The 26,405-nt window shown below is 34.6% G+C and overlaps 2 protein-coding genes across 2 annotated transcripts in view; one reads left to right on the top strand and one right to left on the bottom strand.

Annotated features, from left to right (window-relative positions):
* The first annotated feature begins 2,420 nt into the window (after positions 1–2,420).
* On the top strand, positions 2,421–2,990 carry LOC144979948 (uncharacterized). The gene has a single exon (XM_078927326.1). The coding sequence runs from the start codon at positions 2,421–2,423 to the stop codon at positions 2,988–2,990; it is 570 nt and encodes a 189-aa protein (XP_078783452.1).
* A 3,850-nt stretch (positions 2,991–6,840) lies between these two features.
* LOC144956862 (tRNA (32-2'-O)-methyltransferase regulator THADA-like) overlaps positions 6,841–26,405 on the bottom strand; it is a 29,836-nt gene continuing 10,271 nt past the window's right edge. The window contains exons 4-21 of the mRNA XM_078887647.1: positions 26,058–26,224; positions 24,230–24,262; positions 23,776–23,824; positions 23,170–23,351; positions 22,396–22,487; positions 21,039–21,286; positions 20,018–20,083; positions 18,288–18,405; positions 17,791–17,851; positions 17,078–17,280; positions 11,928–15,467; positions 11,583–11,657; positions 11,334–11,374; positions 11,048–11,123; positions 10,511–10,664; positions 9,720–9,833; positions 9,177–9,310; positions 6,841–7,435 (exon numbers count right to left, since the gene is read on the bottom strand). Of these exons, the coding sequence (XP_078743773.1) occupies positions 6,980–7,435; positions 9,177–9,310; positions 9,720–9,833; positions 10,511–10,664; positions 11,048–11,123; positions 11,334–11,374; positions 11,583–11,657; positions 11,928–15,467; positions 17,078–17,280; positions 17,791–17,851; positions 18,288–18,405; positions 20,018–20,083; positions 21,039–21,286; positions 22,396–22,487; positions 23,170–23,351; positions 23,776–23,824; positions 24,230–24,262; positions 26,058–26,224 (5,809 nt within the window). The 3' untranslated portion in view covers positions 6,841–6,979. The remainder of the gene's footprint in view (positions 7,436–9,176; positions 9,311–9,719; positions 9,834–10,510; positions 10,665–11,047; positions 11,124–11,333; positions 11,375–11,582; positions 11,658–11,927; positions 15,468–17,077; positions 17,281–17,790; positions 17,852–18,287; positions 18,406–20,017; positions 20,084–21,038; positions 21,287–22,395; positions 22,488–23,169; positions 23,352–23,775; positions 23,825–24,229; positions 24,263–26,057; positions 26,225–26,405) is intronic.

Below are 26,405 nucleotides of genomic sequence, written 5' to 3' on the forward strand. Positions count from 1 at the left end.
ATAATAATAATAATAATGGTATAGATTTATAGAGCGCCAAACATCCCTTCATCAGGAGGGCTCTGGGCGCATAACATAGATTAACTTAATCATTAAGCCCTAACACAGTACACGAACAACGCTAATTATACACATAATCAAAAGAAAGCCTGTCGGAATAAGAATGTCTTCAATCGACGCGTGAATTCCTCTAGTGAAGACGAAGAACGTATCTCTAGTGGTAGTAAATTCCACAACCTTGGACCAGAATGCTGAAAGGCGCGTTCACCAGCCTTCACTCGACAACGGGGTGTTTTCAATTTGAGGTCGTTCGTTGATCGAAGCGATCGCTGTGGGTTATACCGTTCAACAAGGTTTGAGAGATATGCTGGTGACGAGCCCTCCAGGCATTTGAAAACGATAGTTGAAGATTTATATTTAATCCGCTGGTCCACTGGCAGCCAATACAGCTGCTGTAGCAATTCAGGAGCTGCAGTTTTCCTGTCTTTCTGCAGTACAACGCGGGCTGCCATGTTCTGTATTTTCTGGAGTTTGTTTATTTTCTCCTTTGTGAGACCAACAAACAGTGCATTGCAGTAGTCCATTTTCGGGAATATCAAAGATGTTACCAATTTGTTCCAAGTTTCCCTATTAATAAATGGTCTGATATGTCTTAGAATGAAGATAGCACTTGTTCTCACATTGTTAATATGTTTGTTCATAGACAGATCACTCTCTAAGGTGATGCTGAGATTTTTTGCTGATGTTGTGAGTTGTATTTTGTCATTATCGTTGATTGTCAGTGACAGTGTAAAACGGATCTGTCTTATTATTGGAACTAGTAATGAATAAGGCTTCAGTCTTGTCGCCATTTGATTTTAATCTATTTGCAGACATCCATCTCATCACATGGTTGATGCATTGTTCGTAAACAGTTATCTTTGAAACTATATCGGATTGCAAAAACGTGCTATATATCTGAGTATCGTCGGCGTATATATGGTAAGCGAGAGAATGTTGCTCTAAGATTCTCGCAACAGGGGAAGTGTAAAGTACAAAAAGGACTGGACCTAAAACGGATCCTTGAGGTACACCAAAATGAAGGTCACACTCTGATGAAGTTACTTCCCCAATTAAAACTGATTGAGATCTTTGAGTAAGATATGAGGCAAACCAGTTTAGAGCAGTGCCTGATATGCCGAAGTAATTATTTGTTTGTTTTTTGTTTGTTTGTTGCTTTAGGTCTCTTCCAACACAATTGAGGTTATATGAGAGACCGCTGAAACAAAAAAACAAGCAATCTAACAAAAATAGTACAAATGTCAATCAAAAGCATAACCTAAAGATATCATAAGCTAAATTATAAATAACCAAGAACAAACAGGCAGAGGATTTACAGGAAAAAAAATATCCCCTGTCAAAAATACAATCACAAACCAAAGAAGCAGGATAGGCTAGTAAAGAGAAGAAGAAACGACATCACTATCGGATCGTACACCCATGCGAACATCATAGGTATATGATTCAAGGGTGATGCTCCCATCCAACCACCCGCGCCGAAGTAATTACAACAACTACATTACAACAATGAGTTCATAATAACTTTGGTTATCAGACCTGCAAATATGTACACGTTGGTTGGTATAAAAAAAACTCTTAAGCTATACAATATCATAATATAATGTCCACTCCTAAAACATCAATTCTAGCAATTTGAATATTTAAATCATATTTTTATATTAGGGTTGGGCAAATCTGGGTCGAAATTTCAATTCCAGTGATTTCTATGGCCAAATAGTGTGTAGAATAGGAATCTGGAAAATTTTTTGAAAAAAATGATTCTTTAGGTTGGTTCAGAGCATTTTTTTGCAAAATGGCCGATTTTTTAGGCCAATTTTGATTTTTTTTAGATAATGCCTTTAAAAGACGCTTTTTATGCTAAATGTAAAGAACAGGTGAAGCCAAACACAGAAAACAAAAAAAAAATTAAAATCGGATCAAAATTTCAGTTTTTATTGACTCATCATAAATTCCAAGATGGCCGCCGTTTTTAACAATTTCTTAAATAAATTTTTTTCTCCTTAACCAAATGTACAAGTGTGACACATGTCTTAACCTGTTTTTGAAAGGAGAATACGATTCTGGTGACATAAAATAGAAAATGAGTGATTTGGGTCTTTAAAATGAGCAATTTCTGTCTTTTCTAAGAAAAAAAGGGGAAAAGAATAGGGTCAAAGGTCAAGTCAAGGTCACCCATCGTCATCTTGATTGTCTACTTCAAATTTGTTACAGAATAACATTTGTTCCATTTATATTACTCAGTCCATTTTTTTAATCACTCAAGGGAAGCAACTCTAATTACTCAAAATTACATTTCAAAATGTGTAAACAATGTCTTGTTGACTTGTTGACTTTCAGATGAATGAAAATCAGCCATCAAGATGAGTGCCGTAACTACAAGAAATGAAGCAAAAAAGGATTTGTTTGGAAAAACATTTAAAGAACTTTATGAGTTCACACCAACTGCAAGCTTACCCGCTGGCCATATTGTTATTGGTCGAATGTTGGCATTATGCAAAACTACCAAAGGTATCAAATCATACAGCCGTGCTGATGCCAGTAAAATAGTAGCAAATGAGTTAAGAAGAGACTGGATTACAAAGAATGTCTACCCTATGAAAGAGCCTGCAGTTGCACAAAGAATCCAGAAAGATTATGAAAAATTTAACGCCTTAAGAAAATATGAAAATTCAAAGAAGATCAAGACTGAGAAATGGTGTGAAAATGCTGAAAACTTCAGAGATTCACTAACAAAAAATGCATATGACATACGATGTAATGATGCATCTTTCCAAAAGCAAATGGAAGAAGACTTTGGAGTAAAGATGACACAAGAAGATATTGATTTTCACCAAGATAACTGTTTTGGGAGTTATAAGTTAATGTGTACCAACACTGTACCCAAAGACTGGGAGAGAATGAAAAAGAGAAAGCAGTCCAGAGAGGACTAAGTTCAAAAGAAACGCTTCAAACAGTGTGAAGATGAGAATGAACAGAAAGAAATAAATAGAAATGAGTTACTAAATTCAGTGATAGGTGAGAGTATTGACTCTGGGAACCTTAATCTTCATTCAAAGAGAAGACTCTTTACAGACCCAACAAAAGTAAACGCATCCTCATCAAAACATACCTTTGAACATATGAGTATGAATAGAGAAAAAAATTCCCAAGATTCTCCCATAACATTTCCGAAGGTTAAAATAAGAAACACCTTTAAAGCATTAAATGAAAGTGTGATACGATGTCTTGTTCAGTGTCAAAGTGAGAGCACATGTTCAACAATGGAAGTTTGCAAAATAATGGTGAATGTTGCTAACATTGTATTTCATCAGGATTGGGAAATGCCAGAAAATAAGCATGAAGATGAATGTACCGAAAATGATAAAGATGATGAAACTTACTCATCAAGTGAAGAGGAGGAGCAGCAGGAGGGGGGTGAGAGGGATCAGAATGAGAAAAAGAAGCGAAAGTGTAAGAAAGATCTTGCTTTCACTCTACCAAGTCGAAGAACAATAATGAGATACCTAGAAGATGCATCCTATATGAGTCTCAAGTATGTAGCTCAACAACTTTTGAACAATGAAGAATCTGTTGTTACTGTGGGACTTGATGACACAACAAAGGCAGCTGGTCATAAAACATATGACATTAAAACAGACCATATAACCATGAAAGGTAATTGTCAACCCAAAAAAACTCTCACAACTGGGTATATTGAAAATCTTAGTCATACTGGGGATGATGGAGCGGCTGCCTATAATCATAAGTTAAAGTGTCTTTCCATTTTAGCTGATTGTTCTGTGGAGGACTTAAAGAGCCATATAGATTTTTGGATGTCAGACAGAGGTTCTGATTTGGATGTTCTTTTGGAAAACTTAGGTGTGGATGATGAGAAAAGACTGAAATGCTGTGCTCATATAATTTTGTGTATAGACAATGCAATAGATAAGGTTTTCAAAAACACAGAGCAAATGGTAGGCATCCAAAAAATCCTGCAACTCTCTGCTGGTGAGGAGATTTTCAAATCACCTGGTTCTTCCATACACACGCTTGGGTTAATTGCCATTGCAAAATTGCTCTCTCCAAGTCACGCCTCACATACTGTCTCACTGTACAATGAATACAAGTTATGGCTAGAATCTAATAAGATTGAACTTTCTAACACATTCAAAGGCTTTGTTAGTAACAGGTTTGGTCGTATTGCTGAACTTGCAAAGATTTTTATCAGCCACCATGACTACATTAAAGACTTTTTTGAGGCTGTCGTAGATGTTAACAGCAACAAGCTTGTTCTAGCCGTGGCCACATTTATACAAAACGAATGGTTCACTGCATGTGCCAGAATATATGTGAAAGTTGGAGAGCTCATTATATTTCCCTTAATGGAGTTTCTAGGCATTGACAAAAAGGGTCAAAAGAATGTAGAGAGAAGTTGGTCATCTGCAAAGACCTTCTTTGATCAGAAACTCTTTCTCTTAAAAGATATACAGTGTACAATTGAAGAAACAAGCCCAAATGGTATAGAGAAGTTAGAAGCTGCATGTTTAGGAGAAGTGATTGAATCTGTGGAGAGACAAATCAATATGGTTCCTTATTTTAGAAACGAGGAGAACAGCAATGTTGATACCATCAAGTTGGGAAGTGCACCACTGACAAATTTAGGATGCGAGTCAGAATTTTCCAAATTTGACCACAGGGTGAAAGTCGCAGGAGGAAGCACGTCAGTACAAACTCATTCAAAGAAGAACATTGTTGTGACAAATGGACTTCTAATAGACTCCTCATTCAAAGATTTGCCTGAACATGGAAAAAGACAAGAGTGGTATTGGGCCAGATGTTCTAAACAGACTTCTGAAGTTCGAAAACTTGAAAAAGACTTTGTAGAAACAGTAAAGGCAACCAAAAAAATTGCCCTCATTAAGAAAGAAAAATTGAAGTTAGAAAAAACTAGGAAAACTTTGAATACTCTTGAGCAGTGCAAAAAACATGGTGGACCAATCACCCCTGGCTGCATTGAACTTCTTGAGCAATTGAATAACACCCAACTGATCTTGGAGATTGGATATTTGCGGCTCACTACTAGTCCACATATTCGCCAGATGAGGCGTGTAAAACAAAATGGAAAGTACATAATGCAAAAATTCACAAAAAATGAACTGTGTACATCCATAAGAAATGCAATTGCACCAGTAAATGAAGTAAATGAAGATGTTGAGTCATTGCTGAATTCTGTTCTCTAAAAAATAATCTGATGAACGTTTAATGCATTAGTTGGTTGTAAATGTTAAATCCCAAAGAAACAGTTTCAATTAAATAAAACTAAAGCTTGTTTTCCTTCTGTTCAATTGTTATTTTTTTGTTAGAGTGAATTTATATTGGATGTATGTTTTAATTACATAAGTTATGTGTCCCAAACTTTCTGACTTCATGCAGTTCTTGGAGAATTCAAGTTTTTTTAAAAAAAAATATAGTCATTTTTTTTTCTCTTTCAGCCAGTGGAATGGCTCTAAACCAATATATTGTAGCGTGCAATTTATAAAAATAATGTGATATTTGGTTTTCTTGACCCCAAAAACATATAGTTTGCCACAAAAATCAAGTTTCTAACCCTAATACTTTTTCTGTTATAGACCTTTTTCTACTTTCGGCCTTGAAAATGGCGGCCATTTTGAAAAAATGCTCTGAACCAACCTAAAAAAAAATTTTTTTCAAAAAAACTCACCAGATTCATAATCTACACTAAATTTGGCCATAGAAAACACAGGAAAATTTTGAAAAACTGAGAAAAAGTGCATATTTGCCCAACCCTATTTATATTGTCTAAGACTGAAGACTGATTATGAAAAATCAAATGTTGCAAAATGCATGTTAATGATTTCTAAAATATATTGAATATTTACAAATGATTCTGGAACAAATACACACATTTGTAATGACAAGTCCAACTGAAAAGATAAAAATCCCTTTCATCCAAGGTATAAACAATAAGGGTCTTATTATTCTACTATAAAGAGAAACCTGAAGTAATATATTTGCTTTTTAAAAATGTTGTTATGATTGAAATAAATATTGTTTCAACATATGCGTTTCATCGCAGAAAATCATACAGCACAACTAAGATCCAACTAACTCGGACTCAACGAACAGAAAAAAAATCTCTTCCCTCCCCCTTTTTTTGGTCTTCATTGATTTTAATAAAGTACCTCTTTTCGAACCAACTAATCTCAGACCCAAACTCAGATTCACCTAACTGGTAGTAGGCCATAGTCACATTCTTTTCTGTTCATGTGCCTATTTTCTACTGAAACATTCAGTTGAACTTCAAAAAACCAAGTCTCCTGTCGGATGAACTGACAAGAAACGGAGAAGGATAGATGAAGACAACCTCAGGCCTCACCCTACCATGTGTTAGGGGTGAGGCAGGATCAGTGTCATTCAATATTAGATAATAGTGCATGCAGAGCTCTGCCCTAGATATGGAGAGAAAATTATAAACTGATGACGTGGGAAGGTGAACCCACAAATGACAGAGGTGTTGGGCGTAGGGGATACGATGATACGAGATCAAAGAGAAAAAGCCGCCGGCACATGGATGGTGGAAGGGACAACATGATTTATAGTATAGGTAATAGATGGCCAGGGATGTATATAGTTGGTGTGTGTGTGTTTGTATGGATGAGTATTTTATTGGGTTTTTATTTTTATGCAAATACGCCCAAATATGCAAAGACACCAAAAAAAAAAAAAAAGAAGCAAAATATGCGATGGAAGGCGAAATATGCAGCTGAATGGACCGCATATTTCTGGAGGGCCAGATAGACTTTAAAAAACCAAGGAAAAATCCTCGGGAAAAAAAAAATCGGAAGTTTACAACCCTGCATAATCAACTACTAATCTGATTTTTAAAAGTTTTGTTCTGGTCACAATTGAACAACAAAACTCATAGTAAATGTGTATCACACCCAGGTATATCTTTCATTAAATCATACACAACAGCATGCAATTCTGAAATCTTCAACTGTATTGAGTTCTCATTCTTGCACACATCCCTGAATATGGAAATCATACACTTGGCTCTGAATACGGCATGGGACAAGAATGCATCTCTTGTTGGGTTGACAAAGGCATCAGCAACCTCACACTGTCCTCGCAATGAATTCAACTCTTGCCCTATTATTTCAAATGTTTCAATGAGGAAGTCCACAAGGTCCGAACAGTGCAACTCTTTAGTCAACTCTTCAGGAAGCATATATTTTTTACTGGAGTCTGATATATCTCCTGCACTGTATTCGTGGTGAAAGAGACCAGATAGCGCCTTGATGATACATCTTGAGAAAGCCATGTAGTCTTTGTACGTATTCATTTCAGACTTGTCAAATAGGTTTTCATTTTGCTCCTATAAAAGAAAAAAAATAATCTCAAATTAAATCATAAAACAAACAAAAGAGGATGGTGATAATTGTCAATTGCAACCTCTTACAAGCAAAAAAACAAACAAAAATGTGTATTTTGCGTGCAAAAATGGAACACAGTGGCTGAGTTGGTAGAGAAATAGCTTCATATTTAAGCACAAGGACTAGTATTAAGCACTATCAAGATCATCTCTGACCCCCTGTCCATCCAGCAGTAATTAGTAGCTGGGTCTGTTGGATCTTATAGAAAGTACTTTGAAAAAGACCAGCATCCTATACAAAGGCTAGCAAACAAATGCTATTCTCCATTTCACTCTATAGAAAAAACTATAAGAAACCTTGAACTCCGACTTCATGGGCTCTGAAAAAGGGACTACATTATTTTACCTCTCTAAACACTGTTATGCCCTGCACTGGTTGCTAGGACATTAACCCAAACTAGTCTGGAATTGACCGTACCTTCCTCGGGTTGCTAGGTATTCTGAACACCTCACCATCAGGGGGTTTGAACCAGCACTATATAATCGAGGCACGGAAAATCAGAGGGAGTTCTTGTAAGTTTTGTTCAGCGGTTGTGTTTTTTATATGATGTTATTGTAGTGGTGTTCCTTATTCGTGGATGTCAGGAGAAAGACAAGAAGGATGAATGGATAAGTAGAGTTGTGTCATTCCTATTTGTGTTGTAAATGTAACTTAGTTTCCGTAATAGGGGGTAGTGTGGCTCAGCGGTACGGTCTTTGCTTCGTACCCGAAAAGTACCGAGTTCAATCATTCGCCGCTGCTCTGTGTGGCCTTGAGCAAGTCACCTCGCCCTAGCTCAATTTGCGGCGCTGCACTGCGACTGACGCCTGGGTTATTCCAGTCTTCTGTTAGAATAGACCCTAGAGAAAAATTTCCCCTATGGGAAGAATAAAGGGAATTTATTTATTTTTTAAAATTATATAATAATAACTGTATTGTGTTTGTTAATCTTGATTTTCTTTATTTTATTATCGTTACCATTGTCTAGCCATGAAACACTGGCCTTCTCCTTCTTTCCCTTCCCTCTGATCAGGCTAGGCTCAGTACAGTGGCCTGATCTTCCACTCCGAGAGAACTTATTAATGAGTTCCCTGTCTATCTTTCTTAGTCTTTTCTTTATGTTGACTTTTCGGGCTATCTGGCTCTTCCCACTCTCCGGGAGCGGCTCCTATCGTCACAACACTTAAACACGACCAGTGACCATGATTTCTAATGACTTAAATTATTTTTTTTTAAATATATATTTTAACGATAGATTGACTCTTTTCTCTGATGAAGAGCAGCTATGTCTCAGAAAAAGTACATTGACCCCTATGTCTGCATGTATCCTGTTCCACAATAAGCTATTTTGAATTGTATATTGATCATTGTGTATATTGTGGATAAAGGCTATTTAAATCTGGAATTGAAAACAAAAAGAATTTACACAAAAGCCAACTCTCAAGCGGTGAAATCAAAAATGAATTGGTGTCAATTGAGCAGTACAACTCAACCAATTTTTGATATACAACACAGAGATGTAAAATAGTGATTGGATTTAACATGGCTGTAATCAATGGAGGCCACTGTAGGTGGATTTAACTACTACTTAAAATTGCAGCAAGTGCTATAAAGTTATCCTAAAAACAACAAAAACTACTCAAAAAATAAAAAAACAATACATAATCTCCCATCCCATTAAAAAAAAAAATGAACAGAAATCACCTTAATGTCAGCAATAGCATCGTGTACAACCCAAGAAACCAACACTTTGGTAAGATCACAAAGGCTTTTGCTTCTGTGCACAGAGAGGAACGTGTCTGGGAGTTTTTCCAATGCATAACTGGGATGGAGAGACCCTGTCAAATTTTGTTAGATAATAAGGAAGACTGAATCAAGATTATATTAACAAATTAAAATACAGATGTTCCTAAAAGCTTTATTTCATTTATTATTCACATTTATTTTATTTGGAAACAAACATACATGATACACACATACTAAAAAAACAAAATATAAATTAGCTCTATAAAATTATGGATAATTTGACCTGGTCAGCATTTTAAAATTACTTAGAAAAGTAGATTTGTTTTCCTTCTTTAAAAAAAACAACAACTTGCAGTTACAAATAAAAGGGAAAAAAAGTTTAAAACAAGTTATTTCATGAACCCCTATAACATTTAGAAATTTCATCTCTAGGCACATGGCTCAAATCCTTTTATATTCTGCAAAATAAAAATTCACAACCAAATTTGCAGTACAAATTACCTTTATCAAGTCCTGTGACCACAGCTAAGATCGAAGCTGCAACATCTTTCACCTCCAAATCATCTGCTTGAAGTAATGTAGCTAGAACTCTCCAGAAATGAAATGACAACAACTCTGGCATTGGAAAATGCATTTAAATTACATGCATTATTTCAGGAGGGAAGGAGGAAGAGGCGGGGGGGGGGGGGGGGGGGGTTGTGGGAAAGACACCCTATGACCAAAGCAATCTGAAAAATCCCTATAAGATATTTCCAAAATTTCCAGGACCTTAAGTGTAACTCCAATAAAAACTTCTGAGTCTGGTCCTGCATTGACTTTTATAGAGCGACTGATCCTTCTGTCCAACCTGTCGTGATTGGGTAGCTGGATCTGTTAGTTCACATGGAAAGTATTTTGCAATAGATAAGTGTCCAATTCAAAAGGTAGCAAGCAATTGTTTTTGTTTGATAAACATGAAAATGGAAATAACTGGACTCTTGACTACTTCTTATAAATAAAAACAATGAAAGAAAAATACAAAAATCAGCTGGAATTGTTTTAAAGTAATTATTATTATTGTCTTCATGGGACGAATTTCACAAAATTATATTAAGATTATCGTAATTATTTGTGTTCTTAAACAAAATCATTCTGATAACCTAATACACTATTGGATTAAACATATCATTATTCCACTGTTTTAGATTAGAAATTATTTATTACATATAAGGCTAAAAAAATCAAAACCTCCTCTTTAAATCAAATCTATCTTTCCATGACAAATGATTTTGAAACTTGACAGGAAATCTCACCAAGTCTCTGGTCCCTGTCACACAGTAAAATGTCAGCGTTTTCCAGTAAGACGCGACATAAACTGATTTGAAGGTCAGGATATTCTTCTGCTTGGCCACATTCTCGGATCAGACTTGTCCATCGAGTAAGAAGCTCATACTGGCTTGATGTATTCTGTAAGATTATCATAAACTTTACTGTAACACCCTGACTCAGGGTATAATAAAAAAAAAAGCCTAGTAAACTTGAGCTTTTATTATAGCGCAATATCCACTAAATGTGCACAAAGCATGTCGGATATGATCTCCTATAAGGTGATATTACCAATTTTTTTCAACGGAGACCACACTGTTCATGGACTCATTTCACACCGATGAAAGAATTTGAGTAAAGAACTTTTGCAAGAAGTCAACTTTGTACAAATCAGAGTGGGACTCCAACCCAAGACCTCCCAATCCAAAGGTAAGTAGTGTCATACCATAAGACCATCAAGTTATACAATAAAAAGTAACAAAACGATACTATTTATAAAATTTAACAAATAACTTTTTACTCACCTGCGATTTCAGGCTGTTGTAAAGTAAAGGGATGAAATTCCCTGTAAATCTCAGCATTGCAGATTTGACTTCATTCCTAAATAGACAGATTCATTGAAATAGAAATAAGATATGACTTGATACCATGTTTGAGAATGTTGACAAAAATCAAGTCTCTATAAGTCTGACAATTCTGGAAAATTAAAACCTTTGAAATATATTTCAGGTAAATGAAATCAATTTACAAATTAACAGTGATAAAACTTACGTTAAACCTAATGAGATATCTTTTGATAATGTAACTCACCGTCGCTCTTCCTTAATTTTCATTAGAATGCAAGTGAAAATCTGAGGGGAAAAAAAAATTGCAATGAAGCATAACAAAAATGAAGAGTAGAACTAATGTTTCATATTGATTTTAAAATCATGTTTTGATTTCTGAAGCCTTTTACCAACTTACATATTAAAAAGTTAAATGCAACAAAGAAAACTGGCAAAACTAAATTAACTAATATAGAAATTAACAACTTTGTTGATATATCAAACCGGAACTTACCTTGTTAATGGCTGTATCATCTTTCTTTTTTATTAACTGACAACAGTCAGGAATGTAGGCCAAAACAAAGAATACCTGTTTAAAGATATAAATAACAATAAACTCAAAAATAGACGTTCAAAATTAGGATGGTCATCTCAACATGACAAAGGGGCTAGGGTTTAAATAATAACTCTGTGCAGAGAATTACATAGCCTTGTAGAGAACCATTAGATCAATGCGAAATAAATTTGAAAAAAACAAAACAAAAAAGAACAACAAAAAAACAAAAGAGTAATCAGTCACCAACAAAGAGACAATCATGGTACAAAAGAACCAATAAATAAAAAAATACATTGACGTTACCTTCTCAAGGCATTCATGATGGTCCTCTACTTCCAGTGCCATGTGTAGTAGATGATCAAACAAATCAGAGGACATACTTTTTAACAATTTCTTGGTCTCGTTGTCCATATTGGAGTAAACATTATTTGTCAAACTGTAGTCAGTTACATCCACTGATATATCTTCCGACTGTGTGATGGTATTCTTCTCATATCCTTCACCATCTATTGTTTCTGCATTGCCAAACTGTGACAATCCTGGCCCAGCAAAAGATGCCATAAACATACCAAAAATCTGTAGTCTTACTTCGTAGAAGGGCGATTGCAGAAAGTTTAGGACAATTTCTCTCTGAAATTGCAAACTGCTCGGGTCACTAGACTCTTTGTCACCACTATTCAGTATCATTGATGATTTATTCAGGTATTTCAGGCTCAAAACTGCTCTGCTTCTTTCATATTCGTACACAAGAGGTTTCCATTTGTCTCCCTTGGTTGTAACCAACAACAAAGCTCCTACAAAATGGCCGTTTAACTTTTCCACCTGTTTGATTTCATCCCCTGCCAAGGATGACCCATTTAATTTGGCTATGTCTAAAACATAGTCAACTAAAAGCAGCATAGACTGTCTTGTAGCAAAACATTTGTTTTCCAATGACAATAACCATATACGAGAGAGTATCTTGTCCACAAAAAAGCAAAGAATGTTTTCTTGAAGAGAAGTGCTAAGATCAGAAACTAGCTTCATAAGCTCGCAGAGTTGTAAAAGTGAACCATGAATATGACTAGAAGAAGGCTGTCCATCTTGTGTTGAATGTTGGGGTATATTGACAAACAACTGTTTTGCAACTTCAATAATTTGGTTTCTTCTTGCCAGTGGTTGAAGGGCTCTTGCAGCAATGATTCTTGTTTTTAGAACAGGACTTGAAGCACATCTGAGAACGTAAGGAATGAAGGCAGAAAGGCTAAGGCTGGTGTCAGAACCTTCTAACATTGATGGGAACAATCTGCCTAGAATTAGAAGAACAGGATATAAACTTGGATGAAGTTTAACAATATTGGATTTTCCTACAGACTGTGTAGCTTCTTCAAGCTCTGTTAGAAGGAAAGAGTAAAGACTAGGATAATGATAAAAGAAAGAGCGTCCAGTTTGACAATTTTTCTTAGAAATGGCAGTCTCATCCTTGCTTCTCTTTACTCCAAACATTCTTGTCATTAGTGCACTCAACAATAAGGTAGCTGAATTACGAACAGACCACAAATTTGACTTGAATCCACCAATTGCAGCTCTGACTCCATCAGCAATGTAAGGTACCACATCCTCCCTCAGACGTGAATCCCTGTACAGTGCCCTAAGAATATTCAAGGCATGCACTTGAGCATCCGCTCTAACGTCATTGCTTCCATCATTTTCACTTTCATTTAAAGCAAAAATGATCAGTTCTTTCATTGCGCTATGAAAACATTGCCTACCATTAACAAAAGGCTCTGATGATGTAATAGCTTGGATGAAGAAAGGGACTCCAGCACTTCTCCTTGTTGCACACAATTTGGAATTTGGATCTTCAGATTTGATGTCTGAGATAACTTTCATTAGCCATTGACTGGGAAGGTTATGGAAAGCAGGATGAGGATGACTCCAGAGCATCTGACACAAAAGCTGAAAACCAGCATAAGCCAACTCAAAAGCACCTCGATGAATGGATTCTAGAAGTTGCTCAGTAAAATATTCACCAACAATCTCTATAGTTTTGAGAGACAGGATAGTGTTAGAAGCGATTTCACTTATGTTTTCATCCACATTCATGGAGCTCACAGGAATCTGTAGACACATTTTGCCAAGGGTAAGGGAGACTTCTTTTATACTTCTCCAACAACAGACAACTAAGTATTCTGGCATAGCCTGCACCAGCATTTGACTTTGAAAGATAGACTCAGAAATGCTTGGTACCTGGTTGGAACTTGATGCTGTAGAATCTGTAGAAAGTCCTGTTGTATTTTCAATATCCGTTTTTGGCAAAATATCGCATAAATTCAGCCCAGGTCCCATTATAGCCTCAGTGGGGACATTGCCCTCAGGTGATGAATTTTGTACAACTGGGGAAACAACTCTCGACAAATCAAGGCATGTTTTAATTAATAGTTGGATGAAATGTCGCCCAAGGAAAATAAGCTCACTAGGATATTTCTTCCATTTTAATTCTTGCATGATGTAACGAATGCATTGAAGTGTTGGGTACATGGGCCTACTAGCAGCAGCTGTGATAAGGCTTTTCTTAGCTATTTCAGTTTGATCATGTAAATACACAAGAAGAATGTGAAGGAGATAGATAGATACATATCCTTGGGATGTTGCTGAAGGCTCTCCAATAGAATCCAAGGTTAATAAACTTGAAGAGGTGAACAATTCATTAATATTGGACAACATCTCTTTCGCAGTGTTAGTTTTAAGTTCAATTTGATGACCCTTAATGAGTGTAAAAGCATCTCTTTGGTTTATCAACAGAAGCATAATATAAGCAGCAGTACTGCAGTCTTGAGGGCGTGTGCTGCATGCAAGGCTGACTGATGTTTGAAACAGATTTAACAATCTCTCTGACGTGGTCACACTACCTTTGAGTTGAGCATGAGATGTAAGAATATTGAGACTATCAATTTTATTTTCCTCATATGTATCTGCAAAGCATTTTAAGATCATCTCAATGTAAGATTGATCCAAAAAGGATGAAATAGAAAAATCATCCTGCTCTTTGACGAAAATTGAATTCATCAGAAATAAACATGATAAGCAAGTTGTGCGACGAGCAAAGGCCCCACCTGGGTGAAGATTATTTAACAACAGCGAGGCCACCCATTCAAGAAAACTTTTATATTCTCCTAAAAGCTTTGCCACATCAAGCTTTTCACGTCTGGCCTGTTTCAGAAGTGGTGGACGAGATTCATGGATTCTTGTAAACAGTTTTTTTAAGAGAGAAAGAAAGCTTTGCCTAAATGCTGGTGACTGGCTATTCAAATTGCTTTGTATGAAAAATCGGAGCATCTCAAACTCAGTTGAAGAGACTGCTTCAGTAGTTTTACTACTTTCACAGAGAAAGGCAAATGCGTCCAGTCTCATTTGCTCATCTAATACACACAAAGTAGCTTTTATAATATCTGCATACATAATGCCATAACAAGACTTGCTGTCCTTTCCTACAGCAGGAAATGCTGACAGAATGCCCATCACTCTTGCTCGCCTTAAGCAAGCCACAACAACTCCATATTTCAGACTGTCATCTAAATTTTCTTGCTCAATTAAGGACAACCTGTTGAGAATGTGGTCCAAAACAGTTTTGTCACTTTTCAAAAGTCGTGGTAAGAGGTATTCTATGATGTTGTTTTTCGTGTTCTTATTTGAGGAGCATAAAGCTAAAATGACTGGTTCCATCCATGTTTTTAGAAAAAGATCCTCATTTGTTTGAGAAATAGATACATGTTGAACATCTGTGCTTTCTTGTCTCACCAATGGTTTAGATGACAGTTCTCTGCGATGCGACTGAAGTGTGTTCATGAACAATTCAGTTGCCTGAAAGAAAAATAAATGAAACATTATTATTTTATAAAAATTGTTTTGTTTTTTTCTCCTCTGTGAATTTGATGGAAGGCTTATGCTGACACAATTGATTTTCTAACAATCCAGTGATTTGAAGAGAAGGTGTGGAAATTAAAAAGATAAAATAATGATGAGGAAAAAAACAACCTTTTTATGTTTAAAACTATAAAATTCCCAAGGGAAAATTTGTATCTGGCATTTATTTTGAGGAAGAACAAAACTCATCAGGCATCAGACATAATCAGAAGCTAATTTCCCAAGATAAGGTAAAAATTGGGGTCCAAATAATGATAATCAATATGATGATGATAGTTGTGGTGGTGTCAGTTGGGATGGTACTGACAGGAGTGATGAAGTAGGTGGTTAAGGTGTTGATAATGATGTTAACTTTTGTGGTGGTGATGAGACTGGTAGTGGTGGTGGTGATGATGATGATGATAATAACCACTTATTTTTCTGAAATAGTAAATACATCTGAAAAAAGTTTAACCAGTTCTTCGCTATTTCTATAAAAAGAAAAAAAAAAGAGAGGGCCAAATTTAAATTGACAAAAAAAGTTCGCTGTTTTGCATTATAAAAAGGTTGGACAGATTTACTGAGACACAACACTTTATTTAATATCATAATTCTTTAATTCAAACATTATTGGGTAATTAAGATTACAAGTGGAGCATAAATAAATGCCTGTTATACACAGGCACTTATTCATTTCAATTTTACTATACCATCGTGGAAATTAAGATAGATTGAGACAAATCTTTTGAGTTTTCACTGATCAAAATTGGTCCAGTAATTAAGTTTGTTGAGGTGCGCAAATGAATCTGGCAAATCTTCTTCACTGAAGGTATAACTTGAAAATATAAAAAACATGGAGTGGATTTGATGCGAACAAATCATAAAATTAAAAGGCTTATTACGCATACGCACTTGTAAATTTTAATGATTATACTATTGAGAAAATCAAGTTAGACAGACATATATTTTAAGTCATTAACTGTCAAAATCAGTCCAGTAAAAAATTCAGTAGGTGGGTGGGAAAATAGGCCAGTTTTTCTTGTTTTGAATAATAGAAAATGGTTAACATGAAATAATGATATTGTGAGCTGAATGAAACTTGGAAATTTTTTTATAAAGGAGAAATGAGTTTTGAAAAATCATTGGAAAGCCCACTTATTTTTATATTTTGTCCAAATAAAAGTAAGACTTTTTAAGAACCATTAGACCAAAAGAGCTGGAGCTTATCCCAGTTCTGTTGCATTTACCCAAAGGGGACAATAGCTTGCTACCTTTTAGATAGAACGCATGTTTATCACAAAATACTTTCCACGAAATCAAAAGACCCAGTCAGTTATTGCATACTTTGATAGACAAAGGGTTAAGAAAAAAAATATCCTATCACTTCCCTGACTTAAACCTAGTATAATTGAGTGTGACTCGAAGTCTTGTGCTTTTCCATTTGTGCTATTTTGATCCAATTGAAAGCTCCCTTAAAACTTAAGTTAAACCATAGTAAGTATAAGGTTGTGAAAATTATATTTTATTGTTTGCGAATGAATAAATAAATCAAAATTTTCTCCACTTACATAGCAGGCCAGGGATTTATCTTGGAACTGAGACAAAACCTCTGTGGGGAAGTGAGACCTTTGATCTAAGAGACAACTGGCTCCTACGAAGATGACACAACTGGACAAGGCACTGAATTTTCCTCTGGATGTCCAGCTAACATTAAATAGCTTGGAGAGCAAGGATGAAATAAAAGGTGATGGGATATCACAGCCAGACTTGTCTGAAATATTCAAGAATGAAAAAGCCTTGAAAAAAAACATGGACTAAATCTTAGAGACTTCGGACAAGAGGAAATGTGTCAGATGGATAAAATCTATGAAAGTAAATAAGTAATAGAATCATTGTACAGGAAGAATTTTCCTATAGTTAGTTATCAAAGAAATATAATGAGCTTTGAAGGATAACTTTTTTTCAAAAAGCATAACAATGCAAAGCAATACAAAAGTCTACAAACAGCACAAAGGGGAATTACTGATGAGAAATGTTTTGGAAAAAGAAAAAGATGGTCAAAAAATAAAAAGATTAAATAACAAGAGAGAGAAAGGACCCAAACAGCTCATGGGAAAGTGCTTTTCGGAAAGATACAAAAAAGACTGACCTCAAGTGGCAACCATTGAAAAAGATGTGTCTATGTCAAATAGAGATGGAGATCTCTGTTAAAGTTTATCAGAAATTTTGCAGTTAAAATCTATGAAAATCTATTACCAAAACTATTTTCTATTTAGCTTACCTGAAGCCATGTGCATCTTGATAACATTTTCAAAGACAGTCTTGGCACTTTGTCTTATCACCTACAAAAAGATATCAAAATTAAATCAATCACCAAAAATAATAAAAAATTCAATAGCATTGATTCTACTGTTGGGTGAAACACTTGAGTGTTTGCTTCATTGTATGAGACAAACTCAGATGATATGGCAGTTTCCAATCACCAATCAACAGTAAACTAATCATTGCCATCATTGAGAGCAACATAAGAAGACATGAACCAAACTTACAGTGATATTGATGTAAAAAATTAATATAAGGGAATAATAACGGTAATTTGATGTAAAATTATTGATAGAAGTCAGATGTTAATATTTGTTAATGAATGCAATGTTGATGGTACAGATTGCACTGTATCATCCTGATTTTAAAATATTATTGAGGCTAATGCAACCTAAAAGTATCTTATGTACTGTAAAGTCTGGCAAAAACGTCTTAAATTTAGTTTGATTGACTTACATCAAGTTGATCCTCCCAGTGCGTCCAGACATACTCTAAAAGACTTTGGATCACTGGGGAATTTCCCTGCAGTCTTTCAGCCATTTCAGAATTCACTGGGAAATTGCTGATACTGGCGCTGGGCAAATGCATTCAAAAGTAAAATAAGTTTATCACTGGGAGATGTTTTAAGGGTTTTACGATGCTTGCAACACATTAAGGTCATATCAGCGCCAGTAAAAAGGAAGAAAATGGGATAGTAAAAAGTTCTAGAATTACAATAAAGCATCCAAGAAAAGGGAAGACAAAGGGGAATTGGTTCAAATAAGAAACAGGTGTAGATTCCAAAAGCACTCTATCAAAGTACTTAGTTTGAGATCACTAAAAGTCTCATCCAGACACAAGCACAGGTCCCCTCTAAGAGGAACACACTCAAATATTTTACAAATCATATATAATATAAATAAAGCATAATACAGTGCATAACAGAGAGATGATTTACAATGAAAAAAATATCATCTCCCAAAACTAACTATACATTCGACTGTTACCCTCTCAGCCAGGGCATCTGGCCAGGACCAGGACAAAACCAAGTAATCTCATTCCAAGACAAAGACATAAAGCATGTTGGAAAACAGATATAAGGGGATAGAAGACACAGTATGTACCCCCCTGCCCACTATGGGAGTCACTGGGAGAGAAAGTCAATCTATATGGAGAAGAAGAAGAAGAAGAAGAAGAAGAAGAAGAAGAAGAAGAAGAAGAAGAAGAAGAAGAAGAAGAAGAAGAAGAAGAAGAAGAAGAAGAAGAAGAAGAAGAAGAAAATGTAAAAAAAAGAAGTAGGACAACCACACTGATAAAAACAGGATGCCATTGACCTCTTGTTTAACAAGTTTTTCGTTTTCTTTTTTCAAGGTTGCCAATTCAGATGGCAAAAATTTACTGAACTTAAACGCAAACACATCTGAACACTGGAGTCCAGTAAAAAGACATTAAGTATTTACTTTTCAATACATGACATGACATTATAGTTAAGGATAACAATAAGTCAAATGAAATTTTACTTAAATAGGCTTGTATCCTGGTGCTCACTAGATGGACGTTCGTTATCTAATTGGCTCGCTTTTCACAAGCCTTTGACTTCCACTCACCCAGTGATTGGAAGATGTATAGACATTTTTTAACTTACTGAAATCTGTAAATATATGGAAAATTAGCAACCCTGATCTTTTTTTTTTGGTCTCAAAACATATAAAAGCTGATGATGCATGCGTTGTTTAATGAATAAAATGCCTGGGATATGGTAGGAAAACTTAGCTGGCAAATTATGGGCCATATATGGAAACAAATAATTTCCAAGAGATGTGGGGATCTCTTGATGACAGCTTATTACAAGCCTTTTATGATGACAAGTTTGAGTATATTATAAACGTAAATATCCATCCATAGGGAAAAAATGAATAATAAAAAACTATTAATAAATACAAACAGATAAACAAAACAACAAAAACAAATGATATGAAGAAAATAAATATGGAGTAGCAAAACATATAAAAAATGATAAAGGACTGTGAGATTCAGTTTACGAGTGTATAATATTCAATCACTCGATTAATTTCTTTATCAGGGATATTCATTTTATTTTCTTTATTAAAATTTAACCAAAATAATAATTCAATTCAAACTTGTGCAAAACCAAACTATACCTTTTAAATTAGAGATAAAATAAAAACCAGCTCAGAGTAACTTACTTCACTTTTGACGTCCACAGATTAATGGTTTTCCCATATTGAGCTTTACTTATAGTGTCTTCGCATCTGAAATGAATCATTTTGTTTGAATATCTGATAAAGAGAAGTCACATGACATCAGGGCAAGCAGGCATATTTGAAGGTAAAGAGGTAGTCCTTCAGAACTGTAAAGCCCATGGACCCGTAAATAATCCTCGTTTGTGTCTCATTAAATGGATTAAAACAATTGTTTGCTTCCCTTTGGATCAGGCATTAAATTAGTCATTGAAACCCCCCCCCCCCAAAAAAAAAAAAAAAACAACCTTGGCTCTACCCAGGACTAATAATAGTCACATTGTGAGGTGGGTGCTATATTGCTGATCTATTGGGACTCCAAAGCAAGTTAAACGTTTGAGCCAAAGTGTTAAAAATTACAAAATTGCAGATTTGAGCAAATTCGGGAAACTAAATTTGTTCTCCTCAATAAAACGTATTGGATCAAATTTTGTAACTTAAAATCAAAATTCAATTTCAAGCATCTGCTTCACTCCGACACAGTGTAAAAAAAGTGTGAGTTTATGATAAATGAGGGGGATTAATTTTGTTAATTATCTATATCCTTTAATAGCATTATTAATAATTAGACATCTGAAAACAAGCATGTCATATATTAAAATTTTCTAAATGTGAAAATATGGATCCAATAAAAAAATACCCCAATTTTTTTTTTTAAATCAAAATAAATCAAAATCGTAATTTACAACTGTTTTGGATAATTTGGAATCCTATATAGATGAAATTTCCTATATAGGTCATAATGAGAAATTTTTAAATCGTGGAAATTCCATACTTTGGTCCAATCAATATATAATCAAAACCAGGCTGCTGAAAATTTTTATTTTGTTCTTTTCATTATTGTAACCATCGTATGGAACATACAATAGGGTAAATGATGTGATTTATAAAGATATAAATAAATTAAAAAATACATTTCTTAAAAAAGAATATTTTAAAATTTTCATAACTTAAGTGATTCACTTACTTTTTCCCATGACTCAAAAGGAGTGGCAACAACTCATCTGTGAAAAAGAAATGACCTTGTTCAGATTCTTCAACAATGTTCTTGGAGGCAGTCATAGCTATGTACCCAAATGCTATAGCCAAATATGATAACGGACTTTGGTTACTCATGTTGAAAAAATATACACTCTCACACAACCATGTTAGTTTTGACATAGCTGAAATGGTTTTCATCGAGGGAAGGCGTCTTGGGAAAAGAAGGTGTGGAATCTGAAATCATATAACATATTGTAATTGTATTAGTAATGGTATTTATAATGTATTAAAGTGTCACTGACAGATTCATTGTGATGTACAAAAAATGAGGTGTTATATTAAAACCAATTAACCATGTGATAACAAGACAAAATTTTGTTCAAATCAGAATTTCAGCATATTTATTAATCTGCTAATAACAACTGAACCAACTGGTTTCAGCGAGACAGTAACAGTGGTGATTTGACTTTGGCATATGGTGAAACTCTAGTCATATTGCTGTCATTGCTTACTTGAGGAAAAGGCTCTTTACCAGAGCTGCCAACCCCATCTGATGAGAATGTGTACAATGGGACCTCAAAATGGGGGAGATTTCATAAAAATGGGTACAATCCTGAAATCGACGGAAACTAACCATTGTAAAAGTAAGAGGAAGGTATACTTACATAAAGTCACACCGCACAAGCTCAATTGCAGCAACAATGATGTTCCCAAGACTATAATCCAATCCTTTCAGAATTCTACCTCCCAGCATGAAGATCATAATTGGTCAAAAAATATATGAACATCCACTTGGTCACCAAGGTTTCTCAATAGGCTAGTAATAATACTAAAGAAAACTGAAGTGACTCAGTACACTGAAAATGGGTACAATCTTGGGGGAAATGCGTACAAGCGTACAATCGCTGAAAATGCGTACAATTCCGCATTTTTTGCGGTAGGTTGGCAGCTCTGCTTTACTCACATTCTTTCCCTGTACTCAGTTGTAAAGTGAGTACCCGGCATTAACAGTGTTGTTTCAGTTGGTAAAAAAAATGTGATATGCATAACAGGTATCATGTCTTGTCCTATATGTTAAGTGTTGTTGTTGGCTAGGGACCCCTTGCAAAGTGCTTTTTTTAAAAACAAGTTTAGTGGATATTGTGCAATAAAAATGCTCAAGAAGTTGTACCTTTAAAAGGCAATAAATAACAAATTTCCACCTTTAAATGTTCCAGATGGAATGTGGTACTCTTATCACTGATAAACTCCCTATTCATGCCCAGCACAGGTTTTTGTAATTAGTGAGGAAATGAATATTAAACCAAAATTATCTTCCTTAGACTATTTTCAACTCAACTCACAATGTTCATGAAATCAGTATGAGGAGATGATATTTGTATGAGCAGAAAAACGTTCATAGCACAGCAGCAACGGCAATCCAGGAGCAGCAATTCTGTAGAATAATTGTCAAAATGAATCTTCATTATTTGAAAAATTAATGAACGAGGCTTTATAAGACAGTGAGAATATACAGAAATATAGACAATTTTCTTTTCAATAAAATCCCTTATAAGAAAAAGTGTGAGATCAACCGATTTTTCTAGTTACTTGATGTCCACGAAATATAATCAATAATAATAAAAAAAAGTTGACAGACCTTAACATATCATAATCCTCAAGCAAAGTTAAATTACTAAATGCTGGAAGAATATCATTAGAAATGTCTCTAAATGTAAATCAAAATTGAAATATGTCATTAGGATTTGTCAAAAGAACGATGTGTTGATGTTTCTGTTTTCAACACATTTGATTAATCCTACCCCACTCATCATATAACCCTTTCATTTCCCCTTCTAGATTTGAAGCGTTTTAAATATTGAAATAAAGTTTGCTGGAAAAAAGATTTAAAAATAATAAAATACTTTTGGATCACATTTTTTGTGTTAATATGATGGGCAGTTTTGAAATGAACGGCACCGTTACACAGCTATATGAAACGAGAGAACGCACTCTATTTTAATGGTGACTACATTATAAAACAAGTAGAAAAAAATTAATCAAATAAATGCCTAGGTTAAAAATTAAATGATAATATGAAATCCAATATAAAAGCAAAGAAGCATCTAAAAACAAACCATTATGAATGATTCTGACATCAATATCCATAAGCCTGGAGAGAAGCTGATTGTCTTTAGTTAACTGATCAATTTTTTCCGAATTATCTACAACTGTTTTCTGCAAAACCAGATTCAATGTCTGCATAGTCACCAAGCAATGATGCATCACTTCATTCAAGTAGACAGGGGGAACATCTTTGCTGTTGTAAGAATAAAAAGAAAATGTCATCAAGGATAGAAAAATCATTAAAAATTGTAGAATGGTTGAGAGTTCAACAATACGTTGTGGAATGTTAATGTCCAATTATTCTCTTTGCAACCAACCAATATGACAAGATAGCAAGCCAAAATATTTGACTAAAAATAAGAATTAATTTCAGAATAACAAACATTACCATGTTATGCTACAGAAATACAGGCATAGCAGAGCACAAACAAAATTTTCTTTGAAACGGTGCATCAAGCAACAGTGTGGTAATGAAGCATTAAGTACTCAACTTTCTGCCCTACATCATAATGGGGATACTGATCGTTTATAATAATAATAATAATAATAATAATAATAATAATAATAATAATAATAATAATAAAATAAGAAGAAGAAGAAGAATATGAAAAACTTACTTTACTTGAGACAGAAAATAATCTTCTGCTTGAACCAAAAACTGTAATGCTGAAACATAAATTACAAATATTGATGATATAATTGGTTTAAAAAATACACCAATCTGAAAATACATATTTAATGTACACTTATTTCTCAAATTGTATCTCGGGCACACAACCATTTAAATAACAAAATATTGAAAACTAATCAAAAACGTCTTTGTATAATTTGGACTGAAAAAACAGCAAAGATAAAAAGTCACTGAATAAAGCGTACCTTTAAACTTTTCTCAAGATCCAGTACTTTTCATGGCTTTGATTATAACATCTCTATTTTCTATCAAAGATAGATTCTGTTTCACTGACAATCTTATGATAACAAATAAATAAATTATAAATGCTGTTCCAGATTGAAATTAGAACCAAAACTGAGTACAAACTAAGGACAAGGTTATATTCTTTCTTAACTCACCCTCTTGTGACACTGATTCAAGGCATCTCTCACCTGCAAAAGTATCAATGAAGAACGAAATGAGATATATAATTTATATTACAGTAGCAAAGAAACACTTATTAATGATTATACTATGGAGGCTGTGGATGATGTGTCACATATCAATGAATAAATACATTTGAACATATATATTATATTATTGGACATTTCTACAGACTTAACATCTTCAAGGCACTTAACAATAATTCATTTATTCATTTCTCCAGCAGGCCATTTGGAACCAAAGTACCATTTCATACAATACAAGTAACTACAATATGCATCCTTACTGCAATAGTACTCATTCACACCTGAGTTGAATGTGGTAATGTGTGTAGAGAGCTGTACAATTCCAGGGCCAAAATTTTGCCTTCACTATCATCCATCCAATCATTGATCGTGATCAGCATAGATTAACTTTGTAACAAGTCTAGAGACAATACTGCTAAGTCACATAGGATTGATATGCAAACATGATTTAACCTGAGAATAGACATATATAGAGAAACCTCGTTTGGCGCTTATTGTGTCCCTGCAAAATATTTTTTTGCTTCACCTCTCCACATGGGGTAGGAGCTGACACTTTTTCTTTAACTCTCTTTCACCACGCTGATGATCTTGATGTAAACAAAATAAAGCAATCCACATTGCACTTGCTGACCTTTTTGATATTCATTAACCATTTTATTAAAATATTTTATCAAGTAAAGTATTAGTTCATTTGGAATATTCTATAAAATTGATTGTTATATAAATATACCACTCTTTGTCAATTTAAGAATTTTTCCTGTGGCTCAATTATCAAAGTGTGTCAAATGGAATTGCTTTTTCAAACCAGATCCATATATGTTATATAGCAACTTCAAAATACTGTCACACCATCAGCCTTTCTTCATCTAACATGCATTTCCTTACTGATATGCTGCAATGACTGAGAAAATAGAAAATGGGACCAAAGAATCAAGGAAGCCAGCAGAAAATTTGACATTTGTCAGAGGTCGGATACAAGCTCTCAATGCCTCAGTGATGGTTTCTGACAGACAATACATCTTGACTAGGAGACTCAATCAAGATTGTATTGAAAACTTATTCTCCAAAATCCGCTTAAAAGGTGGGAATCAAGACAATCCCAATCTCCAGCAGTTTCGACAAAGCCTATGTCAAGTCACAGTTGAAAGAATACCTTTAACAAGCAAAAGCTGGAACTGCAAACATGACTTTGATCACTTCCTTATTAATTTAGTCTCTTCAAGCTTCAACAAGAACGTCATATATTTTTACCCATTTGCCATAAGGTCTCTCTATATGATGTCTGTAGAAAATGGAGATGAAATCCAGTTAGAGAATATGCTGTTACATGAGTGGCTACATTTAGAAGAAAAGAATAAAAAGTGGTATTTTCAAAAAAGGCCAGAATGTCTTATAAAGAATAGCAAAGCATAGAACTGTCAAAAGAAGACAATTGAAGCCAAATCATTTTTGGATTATCAAGTGTGTGTGTGTGTTATAGAACGAAGTTTTGTATTTGCTGAGGCAATAGGCCTTTTTGGGGTCACTTTCTTTACTTCCGTGATTGTCAGAAAAAGCCATGAGCACACTTGTAATATCTGTCAATACCTAAAAAGCTAGGTACTCATTTATACCTGAGCCAAGTGGGTAAAGTATGTAAAATGAGGCCTGCATTTTGCTATTGCTTGGCATTAGTTAAAAGAAAACCAACATGCTAAAGAGCCATCCGAATTACACAGCCACATACTCATAGCCTTTCAAATATTTATTTATATGCTTATAATAAAACAATATTTACCAAAGGCTGAATTTTCCAACAGGGAATGTATATTATCAACAGTTTGTCGAATATCTTTGACATTCTCACTTGTTTTAGCTACATCAGCAGAAAAACATGATCTCAGTTGACTACATAGGTTTTCTTGGATGAAAACTTGGTTCTCATGACTACTTTTCTGGAAAAAGCTGTGGAATGAAACCCAAGTAATCATCATGATTTTGAATTTATTTAACTTCAAATTGATTTATAAATATCGGCATTTCAAATATTTAATAAAAATGAATTTATAAAATATTAGGGTTTTTTTATGATGGGGGAAACAATAATATGTCGCAAGCAACAGGCCGGGAGAGGAGGAGGCTGTTG

Source organism: Berghia stephanieae, chromosome 1 (genome assembly GCF_034508935.2).
Source record: "Berghia stephanieae isolate SIO BIC M18660-M18661 chromosome 1, UCSD_Bste_1.3, whole genome shotgun sequence".
Taxonomy (NCBI): Eukaryota; Metazoa; Mollusca; class Gastropoda; order Nudibranchia; family Aeolidiidae; genus Berghia; species Berghia stephanieae.

Excerpts from the sequence above, each read along its gene's own strand:
- LOC144979948 (XM_078927326.1), top strand. The coding sequence starts at position 2,421 with ATGAGTGCCGTAACTACAAGAAATGAAGCAAAAAAGGATTTGTTTGGA.